The 21,383-nt window shown below is 38.4% G+C and overlaps 1 protein-coding gene across 5 annotated transcripts; it reads right to left on the bottom strand.

Annotated features, from left to right (window-relative positions):
• Positions 1–1,219: 1,219 nt before the first annotated feature.
• On the bottom strand, positions 1,220–21,350 carry PHOSPHO2 (phosphatase, orphan 2). Of its 5 annotated transcripts, none has more exons than XM_086356963.1 (5): positions 21,112–21,350; positions 20,576–20,609; positions 19,369–19,539; positions 18,854–18,988; positions 15,838–16,600 (listed from the first exon to the last, which is right to left on the bottom strand). In XM_086356963.1, the coding sequence occupies exon 5, from the start codon at positions 16,572–16,574 to the stop codon at positions 15,849–15,851; it is 726 nt and encodes a 241-aa protein (XP_086213089.1). In that variant the 5' UTR covers positions 16,575–16,600; positions 18,854–18,988; positions 19,369–19,539; positions 20,576–20,609; positions 21,112–21,350; the 3' UTR covers positions 15,838–15,848. The 5 variants fall into 5 exon arrangements, 4 of the variants coding, with proteins under 4 accessions (XP_086213089.1, XP_086213082.1, XP_086213076.1 ...); XM_086356956.1 differs by having other exon boundaries at positions 21,230–21,350; XR_015147443.1 differs by lacking the exons at positions 15,838–16,600; positions 18,854–18,988 and adding an exon at positions 1,220–1,744 and having other exon boundaries at positions 21,230–21,350.
• Positions 21,351–21,383: the final 33 nt, after the last annotated feature.

Below are 21,383 nucleotides of genomic sequence, written 5' to 3'. Positions count from 1 at the left end.
GCCCGGTACCACAGTTAAAGCTAAATTTCAGATAAAATTAATACATGGAAGAAGATAATAAACTAGGATCTTTTTCAATTAGAAAAAAAAAAAGAAACCCAATTCTTCTGGCTAGAGAAAGTACCATGGGATTCTCCAGGGAAGACTACTTGAGTGGGTTGCCATTCCCTTCTCCAGGGGAACTTCTTGATCCAGGGATTGAACTCAGGTCTCCTACCACAGGCCAAACTTTACAGTCTGAGCCACCAGGGAAGCTATTCTTCTGGCTGAAAGTGTTAGTCACACAGTCGTGTCTGTCTCTTTGGGACCCCATGGACTACATAGCCCGTCAGGCTCCTCTGTCCTTAGAATTCTCCAGGCAAGAATACTGGAGTGGGTAGCCGTTCCCTTATCCAGGGGATCTTCCCTACCCAGGGATCAAACCTGGGTCTCCCACACTGCAGCAGATTCTTTGCCATCTGAGCCAGCAGGGACCCAGAAAAAGTAAGAGCACTGGCTCAAATCAACCAAAGCAGACTGATACCCTCCTCAGTCACAGATTAAAACTGTCCAATGATTCTCTATTTCATTCAGTAAAAATCAAAGTACTTACAAGGATCTCCAGCACCCCCTTACCCAGGCCAGCTTCTCCCCTCACCAGGAATGGGTTGCCTCAGGGCTAGCTATTCCTTTTGCCTGCCCAGCTCTTTTCCCAAAAATACTATATGATCTGGTCACTCACCTCTACTGGATTTTTTGCTCAAATATCAACTTCCCAACAAGGCCTTTTTTTTTTTTACCAACCTATTTAAAATTATCTCCACATCCTACCTGTTATTCCCTATTCCCCTTCCCAGCTTTAATTCATAATCCTTATTACCATCTATGATATCATATATTTTGCGTATTTTTTAGTTCGTTGTGAGATTTCTCCCACTAGAACATAAACTCCATGAAAGCAGTGATTTTATGTTTTGTTCATTGTATATCCCCCATTCATTCTAGTATTCCTAAAACAGTGTCTGCCACATAATAGGCACTCAATAAAGGTTTTTTATACCAGTGAAAATATGAGCAGATTATAAGTAAGACTTTCAGAATTTGCTTTAAAAATTTGCTCAGGGCTCAGAGTTCTTCAAGAAATTATATAAATGACAATCCACAGACACTGCCTTCCTGCAGAACATGATCTAAAAGTTTTGTGCTTTTTTTCATTTTCAAATTCAAAGCATCAGGCTTATTTTTTTATTAATGAATTCATTTATTTATTGTTGGCTGTGCTGGGTCTTCACTGCTGCACATGGGCTCTTCTCTAGTTACGGAGAGCAGAGGCTACCCTCTGGCTGCAATGCTCTGGCCTCTCAGTACAATGGCTTCTCTTGTTGTAGAGCGCAGGCTCGAAACATACGGGTTTCAATGGTTGTGCCTTCTGGGCTCTAAAGCTCAGTAGTTGTGGTGTGTGGGCTTAGTTGCTTCACAGCATGTGGGCTCTTCACAGATCAGGGATTAAACCCATGTCTACTGCCTTGGCAGGCGGATTCTTTACCACGAGCCACCAGGGAAGCCTGCATCTGATTTACATATCTCTTCATTTTCCTTCTCACTCACAGCATGCTTAGGAGGTCTTTATCACTTCTACCTTGACTTACTGCAAGACTTTTCTGTGTCATCTCTTCCTTTTCCTCCCAAGTTGTACATTACCTTTCATACCACCTGAACACAACTTTCTTGACATCACTTCCCTTTACTTGCTCCTAAGAGGTACCTGGAAGAAATTCAAACTCCATTGATTAGCTTACAAATCTGTCCATAAATTGGCCAAATCCTACTTACAAAGCTTTATTCCACTACTCCCCAGTGTAAACATTTAACTTCAGTAGGCCAGATATTAATAGATTATCACTACCTAAAGAATATGCTGTACCCACCCCTATCTTGGCTCACATTATTCCCTTCATCTGGGAAGCTCTATCAAGTCCTTTCCATTTTTCCAGGTCCTTTCCATGCTTAATGTATAGATCACAGTCTACCTCTTTCATAAAGCTTCTATCACAGTTAATCAATTGAGCGAATACAAAACACAATACTGTATGGTCATCTAGTCCTTCCTTGACTTAAACACTTTTAATGCTGATTACTAAAATGCTTTATGAAGCATACTTGGGAATTATGAATTACATATATATGTATCTCACCCTTCAATCAAACTGTAAACACTTTGAAGGACATCATTCTTTGTAAGACATAGTCCTACACTTCTTAAACATCCACAGGTTTTTGTTTTGTTTAGGTTTGCTTTCTTGCACATAGTAGACTCTCAAAATATTTGCTTACTGTAGTATTTTTCTCCCCTCAAAAATTGTGCAACAGGATATTTTTCTGGATTTAAATCTGAAAAAGGTTAACTTGTTAATAAATCCCTAAAAGAACATATTCTCATATTGAACTGAGGAAAGTAGAACATTGCATAGACCAAGTTGTGAAAAGAGTTGAGATTTTTGATATGTAACAAAATCCAGAATATGACTGTAGAGGGGTAGAAAAAAATGTGAATGAGCAAGTTTTCCAGTTTGCACAGTTTTAAAATCCTGTGTGACAAATGTTAGTTTAATTGTAATCATATTTTACTAGTTGTTTAAACATAAATTTGAAAATTTATTATTTGAATATAAAAGACAAACTAATTTTTTACTAAGTAATGTCTTCCATAAACAATGAGTGTTTCTAAGAATGTCTTTGTTAGGAAACATTTATGTTACCGTTTTGTTTCAATATGAACCATTATCACATAGATATCAGTTTGTATGACATAAGTAAGATAGATTTAGCTTTTGGCCAGAAATATATTATTCCATAAGCCCTAGCAGAGCACATCAAAAAAATCTCTCTTCAACAGAACCATCACACTGTCCACCTGAAAAAGAAACCCACCAGAAAGTACAAAAATGATAGGGTTTTAGGTAAAAGAGTCAAGGCAATTAGTTACTCTTTATATATTCCCTACAGCTGGTCTCATCTAAAGATGTGCTGTGGGGTTGTTAAGTCAGTAAAGGGCTCTCCCTCTCATCTCCTGAAAGAAAAAAGCATATCTCGTAATAGGGGTAGGAAGCGGCTATAAATTCCAGTCCCATTATCACACTATTAGCAGAGCTCAGTCTGGGGCCTGCCTGTGACATACCAGCTGTCCCCTGGAAGGAGCTTATGAGACTGTAAATGATGATCTTTTCTAACTCTCCTTCAGGACTAGTACAAACTAGGAGCTAAAAAAAATTCAAATGCTATGACAGTAAATGAATATGTGGGTATATCAGAGATAACATTTTTTAAAAAGTAGAATAAAGATGTAATTATAACTCATTATAAAAGACTGTACTTGTACTACAAAAGCAGATTGAAACTAATAGACTTGTTGTGCCACAGTACATATAATATATAGGAATTTCCAGGTGGTGCTAGTGGTAAAGAACCCTCCTGCCAATGCAGGAGATGTGAGATACACAGGTTTGATCTCTGGGTCGGGAAGATCCCCTGGAGGATCTTCCATGGCAACCTACTCCAGTATTCTTGCCTGGAGAATCCCATGCACAGAGGAGCCTGGTGGGCTACTCCATAGGATCACACAGAGCCAGACAGGACTGAAGCAACTTAGCACAGCACAGCACATATAATACATGGGTAGGAAAAGAAGCCTCGTATGTATCTAATGCATGAAGGAAGTGACTGAGTTAGGCATCAAAAATATTAAACACTCAGGTGGTGATTGCTATGATGTGACAAGGCTATGGACTTGGTCATAAGGAAATTATTACACGGGGGAAAATATTTTGGATCCGTCGCTGTAAGAGTAGCAGTATTCTGTCTGTACAATTGCTGTATCTTCACTTCATCCAGGGATAAAGCATACAGACTTTTAGTCATTAAGTAGTTCTCAAACAGGGATTATTGGCAATGTCTAGAGATGCTTTTGGTTGTCACTTGCCAGTGAAGTGAAAGTCGCTCAGTCGCGTCCAACTCTCGGTGACTCCATGGACTATACAATACAGTCTATGGAATTCTCCAGGCCAGAATACTGGAGCTGTTCCCTTCTCCAGGGGATCTTTCCAACCCAGGGATCCAACCCAGGTCTCCCACATTGCAGGTGGATTCTTTACCAGCTGAGCCACAAGGGAAGCCCAAGAATACTGGAGTGAATAGCCTATCCCTTCTCCACCAGGTCTTCCCAACCCAGGAATCAAACTGGGATCTCCTGGATTGTAGGCAGATTCTTTACCAACTGAGCTGTCATGGAAGCCCGAAAATGAAAGTTGCTCAGTAGTGTCTGACTCTTTGTGACCCCATGGACTACACAGTCCATGTAATTCTCCAGGCCAGAATACTGGAGTGGGTAACTTTTCCCTTCTCCAGGAGATCTTCCCAAACCAAGGATTGAACCCAGGTCTCCCACATTGCAGTGGCTTCTTTACCAGCTGAGCCACAAGGGAAGCCCAAGAATGCTGGAGTAGGTAGCCTATCCCTTCTCCAGTGGATCTTCCTGACCCAGGAATCAAACCAGGGTGGTCTCCTGCATTGCAGGCGGATTCTTTACCAACTGAATTATGAGGGAAACCCTAACTTGGCAGGAGGAGTGCTAGTGGCATCTAGTGAGTAGAGGTCGGGAATGCTGCTATTCTACAATGTACAAGAAACACATACTCCCCCCCTGGCCCCCAAAAAGAAATCATCCAGCCCCAAAGTCTATACAGTGCCAAAGTGGAGAAAGCCCGTACCAGTTCCCACTCTAGCAGTTAATTTCTGTCTAGGAGCTTTTCTTCGTTGATCAAGTTCATATGAGCTATGGTAGGCTATTCTGTGGCAGGTAAGCCTGAGCATAACCACATTTTGGCTGCTCATTTAGAGAGACAGGTTGGACTCACCTGTAGGAACTAAACTGATTTTCAGGTTATTTCTATGGCACCTGGACTTGGCCTATAAGCCAGTCGAGACTGCTTTCTGGGTTTTATTGTCTTTATAGGAAGTGCCGCTAGATTCAGCACCTTAGGCAGTCAAGCGGCAACCAAGTATTAAGAAGTATTTCATCTATGAGTGTGTCAGAAAAGCAGAAGCTCAAGTCCCACCCCAGAACTATTGAAAACAATTTGTATTTTAACATGATCCCCAGCAAAGCATTGTTCTAATACACACTGAGGAAAAAAGGAAAAGAGAAGAAAGACAGTGCTTATAAGAGCAAAATGAGATAACCAGTGACTTGATCCTGAATACAGTCCTGTGTCCAGTTCAAGGACAGTCTTAAAGGTCAGAGAGGATTTTGAGTAGGTCAGAGAAGAGTCATGAAAATAAAAAGTGCTTTCTGATAATCAGATAAAGAAGTCATAGTTATTTAGCTCAAAGACAAGAAAACTAAGCAACATGAAGAGTTCAAACCTGTGACCTATTAATATGCTAAAAAATTAAAAGCAAGATTGATCCCAAAATGGTTTTGCAGTAAAAGGAAAACCTCCTTCTAAAGGCCTTAAAAATAGGGTGACTTAACTTTATTTAGAGGATAGCTAGTTAGTTCAGTCGTGTCTGACTCTTTGCAATCCCATGGACTGCAGCACACCATAGACAGAAGATAGCTCCCTGTAGCCAAAACTAGAGAACACTTAGATTCATAATGACATTAGAATTACAGAATTTTAGAACTGGAAGGCAGTTAGGGATAAAATTTGCTCAGTCTAGTCATTTTACAGAAAGTAAAATGAATTCCAGAGAAGCAAAATAATTCAGCAAAATCACAGAGCTATTTACCAGTTAGAACTGGGACTAGTGTTCATGTTTCTTGTTTCAACATCACCTAGTTTTGAAGAATTCTTTTATTACTTGGTTCTGTGACCTTACCAAGCTTGTTTTCTTATATAAAAATATTGGAGCAATATTCCTATTTTTAAAAGATAGTTGAAAATAAAATAAGTTTATACTTAAATTACATATGTAGCTTGAAGTGAAGTGAAAGTCACTCAGTCATGTCAGACTCTGCGACTCCATGGACTATACACTCCATGCAATTCTCCAAGCCAGAACACTGGAGTAGGTAGCCTTTTCCTTCTCCAGGGGATCTTCCCAACCCAGGTCTCTCGTATTGTAGGCAGATTCTCTACCAGCTGAGCCACATGGGAAGCCCAAGAATACTGGAGTGGGTAGCCTATCACTTCTCCAGTGGATCTTTCCCACTCAGGAATCAAATGGGGGTCTCCTGCATTGCAGGCAGATTCTTTACCAACTGAGCTAATAGGGAAGCCCTGTTATATACCTTCCTAATACAGTAGTTTATAGCGTATACTTTCCTAATAGCTTGTAGCTTATACCTTCCTAATACAGTAACCATGTCAGACTTCAATACTGTTCTTTTATTATATGGATTCCTTAAAGGACAAGGATCTTTCCTATTTTCCTTCCTCCCAACTTCCCTCCCTCCCTCTTTTCCTTTCTTCCTTCCTCTTTACCATTCTTTCTTTTTTAATCTCTTCATTCCATTTAAAGTGCAAAAATGTACATTTAAATTAAAAATTTTAACCTTAAAGAATATTAATACAGGTAAATACTTAGGCTATAATTTTAAGTGATAAAAGCAATATGACAATTATAAGAATAATCCATCTATATCAAAGAGCACACATATATATATATACATATATAATAGACACACACACACATACATATATACAAACACATTTGGGGAAAATTCTGAAAGGATTTGGTGTATAGTGACATTATAAGCAATTACTTTGCAAATGTCACCCAAGCAGTGAAGCAGCACTGGGGCGTCTGGACAGTAGTAAGCAGTGCTTGGCAAAGTTTTTATCTGGAAGTTGCTGGAGAAGGTCTGGGCACAGATTTGGCTGCATGTGTGACCTGTGCAGTCAGAAGGATCCCACTCTTGGTTTAATGCTTTGCTGTCTTGGAATCCTTAATAATCTTTGAACAAGAGGTTTCATATTTTCACTGTGTTCTGGGTCTCACAAATTACGTGCAGCCGGTCCTGTGTGAACAGCTTAGGGTTATAGGGTGTGCTCTGTCTCAGGAGGTCTTGATTTCTTTAAATTTATTTTTCTTTTTAAAGAAGTAAAGTCACATTATAAAAAATTAGAAAACACATTAGCAGGAAAAATTAAGTCCCTGTTAAACTCTCAAAGGCAGAGACATTTTTAGGAGCATCTCTCCATAGGTCACAATGATGTTCAGTGTCTGGTCAGAAGAATAAAAAGTAATTTGTTACTTTATAGTTTAAATTGCCAAACACATAATTACAAAAGAGCTATGTGTATGAAAATCAGACTTTTCCTTGAGATTAGCTATTGTGTTAGTTTTTACTGCTATGTAACAAATTAAGACAAATTTAGCAGTTTAAAACAACACAAAAACATTGTCACAAGTATCTGTAGGTCAAAAATCTGGGCACAGTGTGGCTGGGTTCTCAGCTCAGGGTCTCAGCAGGCTGAAATCAAGGTGCCAGCCTGGGCTGTGTTTCTCATCTGGGGCTCACAGTCCTCTTCCAGACTCACATGACTGGTGGCAGAATTCATTTCCTTGCAGTTTATTGTAGGATTGTAGTCCCTGTTTCTTTGTTGGCTGTCAGCCAGAGGCTGCTCTCAGCTCTACAGGCTGTCCACATTCCTCATTATATGCCTTCTTCCATCTTTAAACCAGCCAGGGCATGTTGAATCTTTCTTGTGGTTTGAATCACTGACTTCCTTTTCCGCTACCAGCCAGGAAAACTCTCTGCTTTTAAAGGGCTCGTGTGTTTAGGTCAGGTCCAACCCAGACATTCTACTTTAAAGTCAATTTGCCATAAACCATAACCTAATCATAGTGGTAAAATACATCAAATTCACAGTACTAAGGATTATGTTTAGCATGTACACCAGGGCATGGGACATCTCAGGGACCATTTTAGAATTCTGCCTACCACGGCTATCCTAGAGTCTCCTGTGAAGAACAGGAAGTTCCTCTACTTCTCTGCCCAATCCTATTATGATATTAATAGTCTTTCTTAATTTCTATTTTTAATTCTAGCATCTCTATAAGCTCACAGTTTAGTATAATAAAATTGGCCATGGAAAATCTGCTTAGCTTTGAGGGAAACAGAGATTCTTTTGCTTTCAAAGGAAAATTTTTAGAGAACAAGAATCCTACCTTTAAAAAATCCTAATTAGTGTGTATCAATATATTTGTTTCATTAAATCTAACATAATCTAATGGATAATAAGGCACATACTAAATTTAGACGTTTATATTTTTAAATAAAGATTAAGAACAAATTATCTAGAAATAATAAAACAAGGTTTAGAAAAGATGAACACAATATTAATATAATACAAACAATATTTATCACAGATATAACAATATTAGTATCTTCCATATACAAAGTGCTCAGAAAAACAGATAAAAAGAACACAGATCTTATACATAAATGAGCAAAGGACATGTCCAGACATTTAAAAAAGAGGAAATAGAACTAACTTAATAAAGTTGGACCTCAGTGAACTAACACTGAGTATATACTATGTGTGTGAGGTGCTGGCATAAATGACAAGTGCAACACTTCTATTCAGATCCAGACACTGTTATGGTTGTGGCCAGCATCCATTCTTGTTTGGCACTTCTGTTTTTATTAGCTGGTTCCTGTGCTGTAGTAGTTGCTAAATATATTGACTATTAGCACTGATTGATTGTGTGCAAAATGCTTTATTACCCGTAATAGGCTGAATAATGGCCACCAAAAGATATCAAGTCCTAATCCCTGGAACCCATAAATGTTCCCTGGAGCCCATAAATGTTCCCTGGAACCCACAAATGGTCGCAAAGAGTTGGACATGACCGAGCGAGTGAACAGTAAGAAAAATGGGTCTTTAGAGATGGAAATTAAGGATTCTGACTTGGGGAGATTGTCCTGGATTATCTAGTTAGGCTCTGAATGCAATTAAAAGTGTCCTTATAAGAACAGGGCAGAGGGAGACTTGACATAGACAGAAGAGGAGACAGCAATGTGGTCATGAAGGTAAAGACTGGGAAGATGATGCAGCCACAGCCAAAGAGAGCAGGCAGCCACTAGAAGCTGGAAGAAACAACAGATTCTCCCCTCAAGTCTTCAATGGAGGGTTGCCCTGCTGACACCCAGTTTCAGCCCAGTGAAACTGTCTGCGTTTTTAGCCTCTGGAACTGTGAGTGTTTTAAGCTACCCAGGTTGTGTTACTTTGTTAAGAGCAGCCATAATAAGCTACTAGCATGTCCAATTCAGTATATCTTTACAACAATCTTAGGGGTGGCAGGTACCATTATCATCTCCACATAAAGGATAAGAAAATTGAGATGTTGGGAGGCCAGGATTAGCCCAATCCAGGGCTAGAATTCAAATTGGTCTAACCTAGAGCAGAGCTTTTAATCACATTAAATTAGGAATTAAAAATGAAATACTACAATTTCTGTTTCTGGAGGAACTGGGACTGGTCTAACCACCCCACTATAAACAATAAGAAAACTTGACAAAATATATGAAATAGGAGTTTCCAGGCACTGAACAACAGGCAGCACAGGAATGTGATCCATAAGAGAAGAGAAAACAAATGAGGTAAGTCCTATAATTGCCTGCATTTCTGCCTGGAGACATTTTCCAGCCTGAGGTGCAGGCAAGGGGAATCCCAAGCAGACCACAGTAGTTTCACTGAGTCGAGGAGTTGGAGGTAAGTTTGGGGAGGTTGAACTGGCTGCAATTTGTAGGACAGAGTACCAGATAGGAAGGAGCTAAATGGAGAAAGAGTTTCAGAAATCTGTAGGAGGAACTGTCCCCTTGACTCTATGGTGTGACTAAGACACACATGCGTAGGGTGAAACACTGTAAGTCTGGCAAAGAATGATCCCAAGACCATCACAAATTAGGTTATTCCCAGAGGTCACACAGAGCTGGAAAAGATCTAAGTTCCAACTGAAGCCAGAGAAGCACACGGTTTTTTTACACTGGGAAACAAAGGAAAGGGGACAAAAAATGCTTATGTTAAAAGAGGAAGAAGAAAAACATTAAAAAGATGGCTAGATAGAGGAATGGATAGGAATGTGATAAAATAAGCAGAGTAAAATGTTAATATAAAATCTAGACAGCAGGTATCCATGTGTTCACTGCAAAATTAAAGGACTGATAGGGCAGTATTACGAAAAACTTTATGCCCATAAATTTCACATGAAACGGACAAAGTCCTTGAGAGACACTTTACTGGCTTAAAAGCATATCCAACACCCTTCAACTCCTCCCTCAAAAGTAGAGTTTAATTCCCCTCCCTTTGACTGTGGGCCTGACTTTGTACTGGTTTAACAAATAAAACATGGTGGAATTGATGACGTTTGATTTCTGAGACTACGTCACAAAGGCACTGTGGTTTCCTCTTTGCCCTCTTTCTTGGATTGGTCACTTGGCAGGAAACTATGCCTTTAGGACATTCAAGCAACACTTTGAAGACACCCACGTGGTTGGAAATTGAGACCTTCTGCCAACAGTCAGCAAAAAGTTGAGATTCCTAAAAACAATCAGTGAGAAACTGAGGCTTCCTGCCAAAAACTGTGTAAGCCAGCCACCTTGCAAGCAGATCCTTCAGCTCTAGTCAAGCTTTCATATGACTAGAGCTGGAGGGGACATCCTGACCTGAGATCCTGAGCCAGAATAACCCAGTTAAGTGCCCCTGTGCCAAAGAAACTGTGAGATAACTAATGCTGAGTTGTAACCTGTCAAATTCTGAGGTAATTTACTATTCAGCAAAAGATAACAAACACTGTCACACACTGCCAAAGCTTACTCAAGAAATACTATACAACCTGAATCTATAAACAATTAAGGAAATTGAACGAGTAGTTAAAAATCTTCCAATAAAGAGAACTCCAGGTCTAGATGTCTTCACTCTTCTACTTTATCAAACATTTAAGGAAAAAAAGAAAATATCAACTGTTATAAATTACTCCTTTCAAAGTCATCTTTTTCCCCCCTCTAGTTGCTTTATGCTTTTTCCATCATAGATTATTGGTAGTTTTAAAAGGATGTGATTTCATGTGGTTTTCATTTTCCTGTTTGGGGTTCATAAGAACTCTTGAACGTGTGGTTTGATGTCTTTCATCAGCTTTATAAGGTTCTCAGTCATTATCTTCAAATATACTGCTTGTTTCATTTTCTTCTTTCTTCCCAAGACACCAATTTCCTATGTTAGATCTTGCTATATCTTCTACCTCTTAATTTCTCTTCTGCATTTTCATTGTTTTGTCTTTCTTTACCGTATTCGTGTATTTTCTAACTTGTGTTTATTCACTAGTTCTCTCTTGAGCTATGCCTGTTCTATTATCAAATCCATCCATCAAGATTCTAATTTTAGTCATGGTAATTTTAGTTCTAGTATTTCCAAATTATGTAATTTTCAGCTGTGCCAAAATTCTCATAAGATTAGTGTCTGAAAACTCCAATTCCTGAAGCTCATGCAGATACGTTTAAGTAAAAGCTTCTGCTGGTGTTCATTTTTATCTATTGGTGTGGCTACTTTTTGGAGAAGGCAATGGCACCCCACTCCAGTACTCTTGCCTGGAAAATCCCATGGATGGAGGAGTCTGGTAGGCTGCAGTCCATGGGGTCGCTAAGAGTCAGACCCGACTGAGCGACTTCACTTTCACTTTTCACTTCCATGCATTGGAGAAGGAAATGGCAACCCACTCCAGTGTTCTTGCCTGGAGAATCCCAGGGACGGGGGAGCCTGGTGGGCTGCCGTCTATGGGGTCGCACAGAGTCAGAGACGACTAAAACAACTTAGTAGTAGTAGTAGTAGTAGTAGTAGTGGCTACTTTTTACCATGTGCCCTACAATATACTTAGAAAACTGTTTAGATTTTGCAACCTACTGCATTAATTTGGCATTGCTACAAACAGTATTACCACAAACTTAGCATATTCAAACAATGTACATTATCTCATATGTTCTATAATGACCGGGATAAACACAAAGGTATGGTCACTCACCTAGGGAATGAGACATCCTAGAGTGTGAAACCATGCGGGTCTTACTACAAACAAAGCTAGCGGAGGTGATGGAATTCTAGTTAAGCTATTTCAAATCCTAAAAGATGATGCTGTTAAAGTGCTGCACTCAATATGTCAGAAAATTTGGAAAACTCAGCAGTGGCCACACGACTGGAAAAGGTCAGTTTTCATTCCATTTCCAAAGAAGGGCAGTGCCAAAGAATGTTCAAACTACTGGATAAGTGCACTCATTTCACATGCTAGCACGTTTATGCTGAAAATCCTTCAAGCTAGGTTTCGGGAGTATGTGAACTGAAAAATTCCAGATGTACAAGTTGGGTTTAGAAAAGGCAAAGGTACCAGAGGCCAAACTGCCAACATTCGTTGGATCATAGAGAAAGCAAGGGAATTCCAGATAAACATCTATTTCTGCTTCATTGACTACACTAAAGCCTTTGACTGTGTGGATCACAACAAACTGTGGCAAATTATCAGAGATGGGAATACCAGATTACCTTCCATCTCCTGAGAAACCTGTATGTAGGTCAAGAAGCAACAGAACGTTACATGGAACAACGTGACAATTTGATTGATTCAAAATTGGGCTGTATATTGTCACCCTGTTTATTGAACTCATATGCAGAGTACATCATGCAAAATGCCAGGCTGGGTAAGTCACAAGCTGCAATCAAAATTGCCAGGAGAAATATCAATAACCTCAGATATGCAGATGATACCACTCTAATGGCAGAAAGTGAAGAGGAACTAGAGAGCCCCTTGATGATGGTGAAAGAAGAGTGAAAAAGCTGGCTTAAACATTCAAAAAACTAAGATCATGGCACCTAATCCCATCATTTCATGGCAAACAGAAGGGGAAAAAGCAGCAGTGACAGATTTTATTTTCTTGGACTCCAAAGTCACTGCAGATGGTGAATGCAGCCACAAAATTAAAAGATGCCTGCTCCTTGAAAGGAAGGCTATGACAAACCTAGACAGTGTATTAAAAAGCAAAGACAACAGTCATGTATTGATGTGAGAGTCAGACCATAAAGAAGGCTGAGCACTAAAGAGTTGATGCTTTTGAATTGTAGTGCTAGAGAAGACTCTTGAGAGTCCCTCGGACAGCAAGGGGATCAAACCTGTCAATCCTAAAGGAAATTAACCCTGAATATTCATTGGAAGGACTGATGCTGAAGTTGAAGCTCCAATACTTTAGCCACCTGATGTGAAGAGCTGACTCATTGGAAAAGACCCTGATGCTGGGAAAAATCAAAGGCAGGAGATGGGGATGACAGAGGATAAGATGTTTGGATGGCACCACCAACTCAATGGACACAAGCCTAAGCAAACTCTGGGAGATGGTGGACAGGGAAGTCTGGCATGCTGTGGTCCATGGGGTCACAAAGAGTCAGACACAACTTAGCAACTGAACAATATTCTGTAGATCAGGAGTCCAGGCATAGCTCAAAAGGGCCTGTTTCAGGGTCTTTCTTACAAGGCTAAATCAAGCTGTTAGCCTGAGCTGTGATCTCAGCTAAGGTTCCACTATCCAGACTCACATGGTTGCAGTACTCAGTTCTCTGCAGACTTTTGGACCCAGGACCTACTTCTTGTTATTAGCTAGAGGCCACCCTCAGTTGTTTGCCACGTGGCCCTCTCGGAAGGCCAGTTCACAACATGGCAGCTTGCTTCTTCAAAATCACCAAGGGAGAGAGTTTCTTAAGAAGATCAGCGTAAGAATCTGATACAATGATAGACACATTAATAATATATCCCATCATCTTTGTGGTAATGCATTGATTAGAAGGTGATAGACCTTCTCCACACACACAGAGCCAAGACCAGCTTACAGAGATTATGGGGGGTTACCTGATAAGACTGCTCACCATACTAAGGATAGTAACTTCCTCATAAGACAGTTCAAATTTGCTTTAGCCAAGCATCTGGGAACTCTAAAAATGGTAGATAACTTCAGGCCAATTTCAGGGATTGAGAGTATTCAGAAGTGAGCTGCCTACCCTTTGAAGCCCTGCTTACTTCTGTTAAGTAAGAAGCAAGCAGGTCACTGTTACACATCATGCGCAGCCTTTTGGGATCATTATTCAAAGAGCAAGGGTTTATCAGTGCAGTCCTCATACTTCAATACCTCTTGCCCCAGGTCCCATTAAGACTGTCAAGACAGCCACTCAGTATCTCAGATGCCATTCAGAGAATGCCCAGCCCTTTCAGGTAAAAGCAGCTCACTACCTAAGTTTTTGGGGTTCCTTAGTAATTGTTTATTATCATCAGCTCTCTCTTGTCTTTAAGCAGATATTTAAAAAATTTGTTCAGCTATCAGCTTTCCAGATGCAATCTGTAGAAGATCTGGTCCAAATTACTTGATCTACAACAACTATAGAAGAAAGTCTTTTTTTTTTTTAACATCTATAATTTATCATGTGTTACTGGCTTCAACTTGTAGAGAAATCCCAATTTATAACAGTGTTTCAACATAATCTAACCTATTAATTTAAAGCAAGACAAAGTTTACTTTCTCAACTTGGAAAAAAATAAGAGTACCAATTTTTTCCCATAAAAGTACATTGAACATTTTTATTTCTAGAGCTTTCCATATGGAAAAGAAAATCCTAATATTATTATATAATGAATATTTTCTGCCTATAACATGTGAACCTAGAATTAACATGGTACTACAAAACTTTCTAGGTCAGTTGACATTTTGCTAATATCCCTAAATAAAAAAGTTTCTTAAATGCTAAATATTCCTACAAATTATGTATTGCATCACTCAATACTTAACTGCCAAACAGTAATAACATACTGATTAAATCAGCATTCTGGAGTTATAGTCTGTGATGATGATTTAAATTTAAAATATCTGGCCTTTCAAAGATTTAGAAAGTTAAGTATCATTTGAACTTATAATGTTCAGCAACAGTTTTAGCATGAGTGATTTTGTTTCAGAGGTCTTATCCTTTACATAAACTGTTCGTTCTCCATTTTGGTAATCATTTTATTTGTAGTAATTTTTTTCTTTTTATAAAATGCATTGTTCAAAGTTTTCTGAGAAGTGGGATTTGCAGTTATCTCCTACACCCAAAGCATATTACTTATCATTTATCAATTGTGTGAATTTCCCTTGTTCATTTGTATTCCAAATATATGAAGTTAAAGTTTAAAAAAAAAATATTTGAAGAACATTCATATGTATTTCATTTCAAAAGGAAATTGTGAAATTGATCTGGGGCAAGATACTGAATTCTTATCTCTAAAATGAATTGATTTGGAACTAGTGAATTCTTATGTGAATTAAGAATTAGGTTATATTTTTAAGATCTGTAACTGCTAAGATATGCTTTGGAAATAAATACCTAAGTGAAACTCAGACTATTCTCTCTGGGAATAAATTTAAGAATACAATCTATCTATTAACCATCTTTGGTAGAAACCACTAGCTGCACTTACCTCAATTTTGTACTCCATTTTCCCCCAATTTTTCCTAGGCATATGACCATTTTGAATAAAAGCTACATTTTTCATCCTTCCTTGTAGTTAGGTATTGTAAGTTTTGGCCAATGAAATTTAAGTGAGGTTGCAACTTTCTCTCTCACTATCCTCCTTGCTGGCCAGAATGTTGATGTGACAGATGGAGTTTGAACAGCAATCTTGGATCATGAGTTGGAAGCCAAGTGCTGAGGTTGGTAGAGCAAACAGACTTTGAGATACTAAATTCTGAAATTCTTTTAAGTGAGAGGAAAAACTTCTTCTCTTTTTTTAAAGCCTTATTTGGAGTTTTATGCTGCTGTATCTAATCTTAACTGATACACATTTCAATTGTTGGCTAATTATTCCTTTATTAGAAATTGTAAATAAGAAATTATTTCAACACCTGAAGACCAAGATACAACAGAAGATTGCATAGGCTCAAGGTTTTGACACATCCTATAAAGAGTTTTCTGTAAAGCATATCCCTTCCGTGGCATGGCAATATCGTTCTTCTTTAAAAAAGTTACTGGACAGACATCATTTCCTCCGTCACCTATATAAACAATTCGTGTATAATTCACTCCTTGTTGTAACTGCTCACCTACAAATTCTACCAAAACTACATTTTTGCAAAGATTTTGGGGGCACCGAGTGCAAGAATGAGTGTGATGTTTTTCCACAGTGAGATGACCATTGCTATCAAATGCTGCTGGATTTGTAAACACTTTATCAAACACATCATGAAAATTGGTAGCTTCTAAAACCCAATCTATGAAGACTGAATTTGAATCTGAAATAATGATGCAGTCAAATTTATTCTTGTTCTTTCTTATAAAGTTTAAAAGTTCCACCATCCCTGGAGTGAAAGGCATTGATATCATTGCTCTCTTCATTTCATCTTCTCTTACACCTTCATCTCCCAAATACTTAAAGACTCTGCCCATAAATTCTGTCCAAAATCCCTTTTTGTAAGAATCTTTCAGTTCAAGAGGAAGCTTTTTCTCTGGAGCACATTGTACAATCCAGGTGTCACTATTATCATCTATGATTGTATTGTCAAAGTCAAAAACCAACAAAATTTTCATGGTTCCAGAAACAGATTTGGGTTACCCTGGAAAAGAAGAAATATTATTTCCTAAACATATGTTGTTTTATGTATCTAGCTATGAGATGAAGTGTGAGAGTATTAGTGACTCAGTCGTGTCTGACTCTTTGCAACTTCATGGACTGTAGCCCGCCAGGCTCCTCTGTCCATGGAATTCTCCAGGCAAGAACCCTGGAGTGGGTAGCCATGCCCTCCTCCAGGGGATCTTCCCGCCTGGGATGGAACCTGGGTCTCTCACTTTGCAGGCAGATTCCTTACCATCTGAGCCACCAAGGAAGCCCAACCTAGCTATAGTTACCTATTTAACAACTCTTGATCTGCTAAAAAACAAAGGATGAATATAAACAAATTAAAAAGACCAAGCACTCTTAAGACCCACTATTTAAGCACTTTTTCCTAAGAAACAAAGTTTATATCTGAGTATGTTAAATGAATGGAAAACAGAATATCTAAAAAGGATATTCATATTATTGTGTTCCTGAGGAAGTGATTCTTTGAGCACTCAGAACTAAACTATAGAGCAATTCAACGAGAGAAGAAATTAAACAATTATTCCCTTAAAGTTTAATTCAGAAAAGTTGTAAAATTAGACAAGAAAAATGTAGGCCAATCATTCTTATTGTCTTTAAATTATCGATCACAAACTTATTAGTTTAAAATATTTACAGTAATCTTCATACTAAATAATAGGTCATGTACAATACAGATTCTCTGTGAACTAACCAAAATTCTGACCACATTTAACATAATGTGAAATCTTGTAAACCTTAAATAAATTTTCTAAAAAGGTTTTTAGCTTTAAATCATTGCCAATGTTAATCAAATGGTTGCTTGATGCTGTACGTGAAATTCTCAAATTACGTGAACTGGAAGTGGATTAAATTCTCCCAGACTAGAAATAACATGTGTTAACAAAACCACATTTATTTATATTTCCTCTAGATAGTTTAACTCTGGAGTGCCAAATAATCTGGATATACATGAGCAATTATACTGCTTTTGATATGACAATTACTCAAGTCTCTGTTTTCATTAAAAGATAATGAAGATCATTAGCTGTAAATTTCAAGATAAAAGGAAAGAATAAACTGGTCATAGATGGTATGAATGAATACCATCATGTAAAAAAGGTAATTATACAGAATTCTCAGGAAAAGCTGCAATTAATGTCTGTAAACAAAAAAAAAATTTTTTTCTAAAGAGTAACTGATATTTTTTGAGCTATCTGGACTAAGACATTGGACTAAAAACCTCACAATTTCACCATCTCATTTAACTGTCAGAAGCTCATTTAGTAGGAATTATTATCTTCATCTTAAAGATATGTAAGGGCTTCCCTGGTGGCTCAAAGACAGTAAAGAATCAGCCTGCAATGTGGGAGACCTGGGTTCGATTCCTTGGTTGAGAAGAACCACTCCTGGAGGAGGGAATGGCAACCCACTCCAGTATTCTTGCCTCGAGAATCCCCATGGACAGAAGAGCCTGGTGGGCTACAGTCGATGGGGTTACAAAGAGTCAGACGTGACTGAGCTTCTAAGCACACCTAAAGATATGTAAACAGGAGCTCAAGTATTAAGTTGGTTAAGTATTAGTTAAATGGCAGAGCTAGAATTTGGATTCAAGTTTGCCTGATTCCAAAGTTCATGATTTAGTAACACATTCTAGTGCCTAAGAAATAGAATAAGGACTATTAATCAGTTTAAAAATAAAATACTAAGTAAGCCAATTTGATGAAAAGATGTTAAATATAAAAACACTGATTAATTTCAATGTACACACTAACCATGATATTGTATCTGATCTACTTTACAACCTTTATGAGGTTTTAGTAAGAAGTTTCAAAATGAAAAATGAAGAAACTCATCAAAAAGAAAAAAGAAGAGATCAATTAAAAATAGAAAACATGATATTTATCTACATGTGAGTGAAGTAAAGTTGCTCAGTTGTGTCTGACTCTTTGCAACCCCATGGGCTGTAGCCTGCCAGGCTCCTCAGGCCAAGGGATTTTCCAGGCAAGAATACTGGAGTGGTTTGCCATTTCCTTCTCCAGGGGATCTTCCCAACCCAGGGATCAAACCCTGGTCTCCCACACTGCAGGCACATTCTTTACCATCTGAGCCACACATAATCATATCTATATGTTTTCTCTGGTTTATAATGATAGATATCCAGTAGTTGAAACTGAGACTAGAGCTCATGACTCATATACAAGTAAGCATTTTTGGTCTCTCAATTTAGAATATCTGGAGAATAACTAACCTAGAGGTTGTATCTCCTGTTGTATGCCTTTAGATGGCATAAAATATTCTGATAGTCTGGATCCTTGAATCTCTAAATGTCTATCCAGGGGTCTCTGATTGGCTTTCAGAGATTTAAGTGCAGAATTCACTTTCCCTAGAAACAATATAATAAATAACAATAAAGCACAGTTGACAATCCCATTAGAACTGCACCTAATCACATTTTAAATTAAAATGCTTTTTAGGCATTCTGAATTTATACATAATTTAAAAATTTTTTGCAAATGTAACTCACCGTGGGTTGAAAAGTGTTTCAAGCCTAGATTTAATCAGCCACAAGTTACTAAAATCTCTGCAATATTAACCTCCAAGTAAGATGTATCATAAACCTGAAGTTAACAAAGTTCCAACTGTGTTAACTCAGTTTCACTGCTATTAATTTTTATCAACGGTACTTTTCCTAATTTCAGATCTTTTTCTATTAGTTTTTTTCCCCACCACTCAACACAAACCTTTTTTTAAAAAAATACTTACCCAATTTAGTATTTCTAAGACAATCTTCCTTCAGCATACAGCTTAGGTTAAATAGTCATGACTATCTTCAGCTTTAAACACCAGCCAGTTTCTAACCAACATTACTCCTACGCTACATGCAGGGGGAAAAGTCTTCTGGTTTGGAGCAAAGGAATGAAGACTTCTTAAATTCTAAAATAAAAGTATTTAAGACATTTTAAAATTTATGTTTTCTAATATGCTTTCTTTTACATCAGAAAATTACCCACTGGCAATGGGAGAAATAAAATTTTGTTTAAACAAAAAGTTTAAATACAAAACAGGGAATATTATTTGAATATAAGTTCCAATAATGAAAACTAGAAACTACATACAAGAATAGGAAACTGCTTAAATAAGACGTGCACATGATAGTCACATAACAGAACATTTATTTCAGTAGGAAAAGGTTAAGATGTTCAAATTAAGTCACAAAAGAGTCTTTACAGTATAATCTCATTTTTGTTTTTAAAAAAGAAATATCTGTATACAGTGGTAGCATCAACTGCAGTTTCTACACTTATTTTGTAATAAGGTGTCTGCCCCCCCCACCCCCCGGAATAATTTAAGCTCTGTTTCAAAGTGCAAATGCTACCTTCTTAATTTCACAACAAAGGGGAAAAAAAAGGAGTGGAGGTCATAGGGGGTAAATAATTTTAGATACACTTGGCTGTAAAGATCCATGGACCAGTTAGAACCAAGTGCTATTAAGTCAAATCATAACTGAACATTATGCCAAACTGGCAAATTACTGACACCAAACCTTGTAAGATTCAATACTTTTTGTAACCTATTTAGTTAAAATTCCACAGAATTTTGTTGAGAGGTAATCTCCTTGGGTCTCTAGTGGTTCTGCATATCTTGTAAGCAAGGTACTCACTGCCCTTTGCTCTGGACTGTTGTCTCAAAAATGTTATGTAGAGTGAACAGTTTTGAAAGGCATGCATCCTATGGCAACTGGGGCAAAATTACTGATATTCTGGCTACTGCTGTAATTCATCACCTATCCAGGGGGCTGCATCTTCTACAAAACTGTGGCAGGCTAAGTTTTAGCATGCAAGCAGAGTAAAATCTCTCTCTTGCCAGTTTCTGACTTTTTTAAAACTATGCTTCCAAAAACCCACCAATGTTATATGTGCAAAACTATATTTCTGTCAACAAGTATTTTTATTAATCCTTTCATACTTACCAGCATTATTACGATGGATCATCTGATAGAAAACCTGATGAAAAATAGTAGAACTATGTGTTAGAACTTCAGTGACTAAAAATCTTACCTCCCTTACCAAATTGAGCAGCTCCAATTTGATGCCTAATGTTATGTGTCCTAACCAGCTAGCTTGTAATCATTTGTACCTCGATTTGTTAGGAAAGGATCTTTTGAAATCAAGTCTGTATCCACTCTTAACAGTTTCTGTATCCTTAGAGGTCTGACTAGTCCTCCAAATACATTCAATTTAGTATACTGTATTTACCGAGCGATTAAAGATTTCTTAAAGGTCCTAACATGAATATTTCAATCCAAGTTTTAACATTCCGATTAAAAAAAGCAATTACGCCCCATCTAGCCCGGACCATGCCTTAGAAACCAAAGTATTTAAAAATAGATTTTCTGTCAATTAATTCTTGAGTATCCACAGTTAATGGAGCGGGGCTTTGCCCTTACTCCCGTGAGAAGATCCGGGGGCCACACATGTCAAGCCCAGGCCTCGTTCTCCCACACACCTGCCCGGTACATCCCGAAAACGGGCTGGAACCTAGTTTGGTGTCGTTTCCCGCGGGGTAGGATGACGATGGGAGCACCAGGCCGAGCGCGGCCGGGTCCCTAGGACTCCTCACTGACCCAGGCCAGGGATCCGCAGCCATACTAGACTCGGCGCCGCTCCCGCGTACTCTGTCCTCCTGCCTCGTCCGGGTGCCTGAAAAAGAGGGCCACTCGTACACCCGGCCTCGACTTTCCGCGCAGGCGCAATCTCCCTTCTCCAGACCTATAGTCT

This window comes from Bos grunniens, chromosome 2 (genome assembly GCF_055505025.1).
Source record: "Bos grunniens cultivar Pamir isolate PY7600 chromosome 2, Bosgru_T2T1.0, whole genome shotgun sequence".
Lineage (NCBI taxonomy): Eukaryota > Metazoa > Chordata > Mammalia > Artiodactyla > Bovidae > Bos > Bos grunniens.
Note: the sequence above shows the minus strand (reverse complement) of the source record. Positions and strands in the feature narration are given on the sequence as shown.

Bases quoted from the DNA above. Each gene is read 5' to 3' on its own strand.
- PHOSPHO2 (XM_086356963.1), bottom strand. From the start codon at position 16,574: ATGAAAATTTTGTTGGTTTTTGACTTTGACAATACAATCATAGATGAT.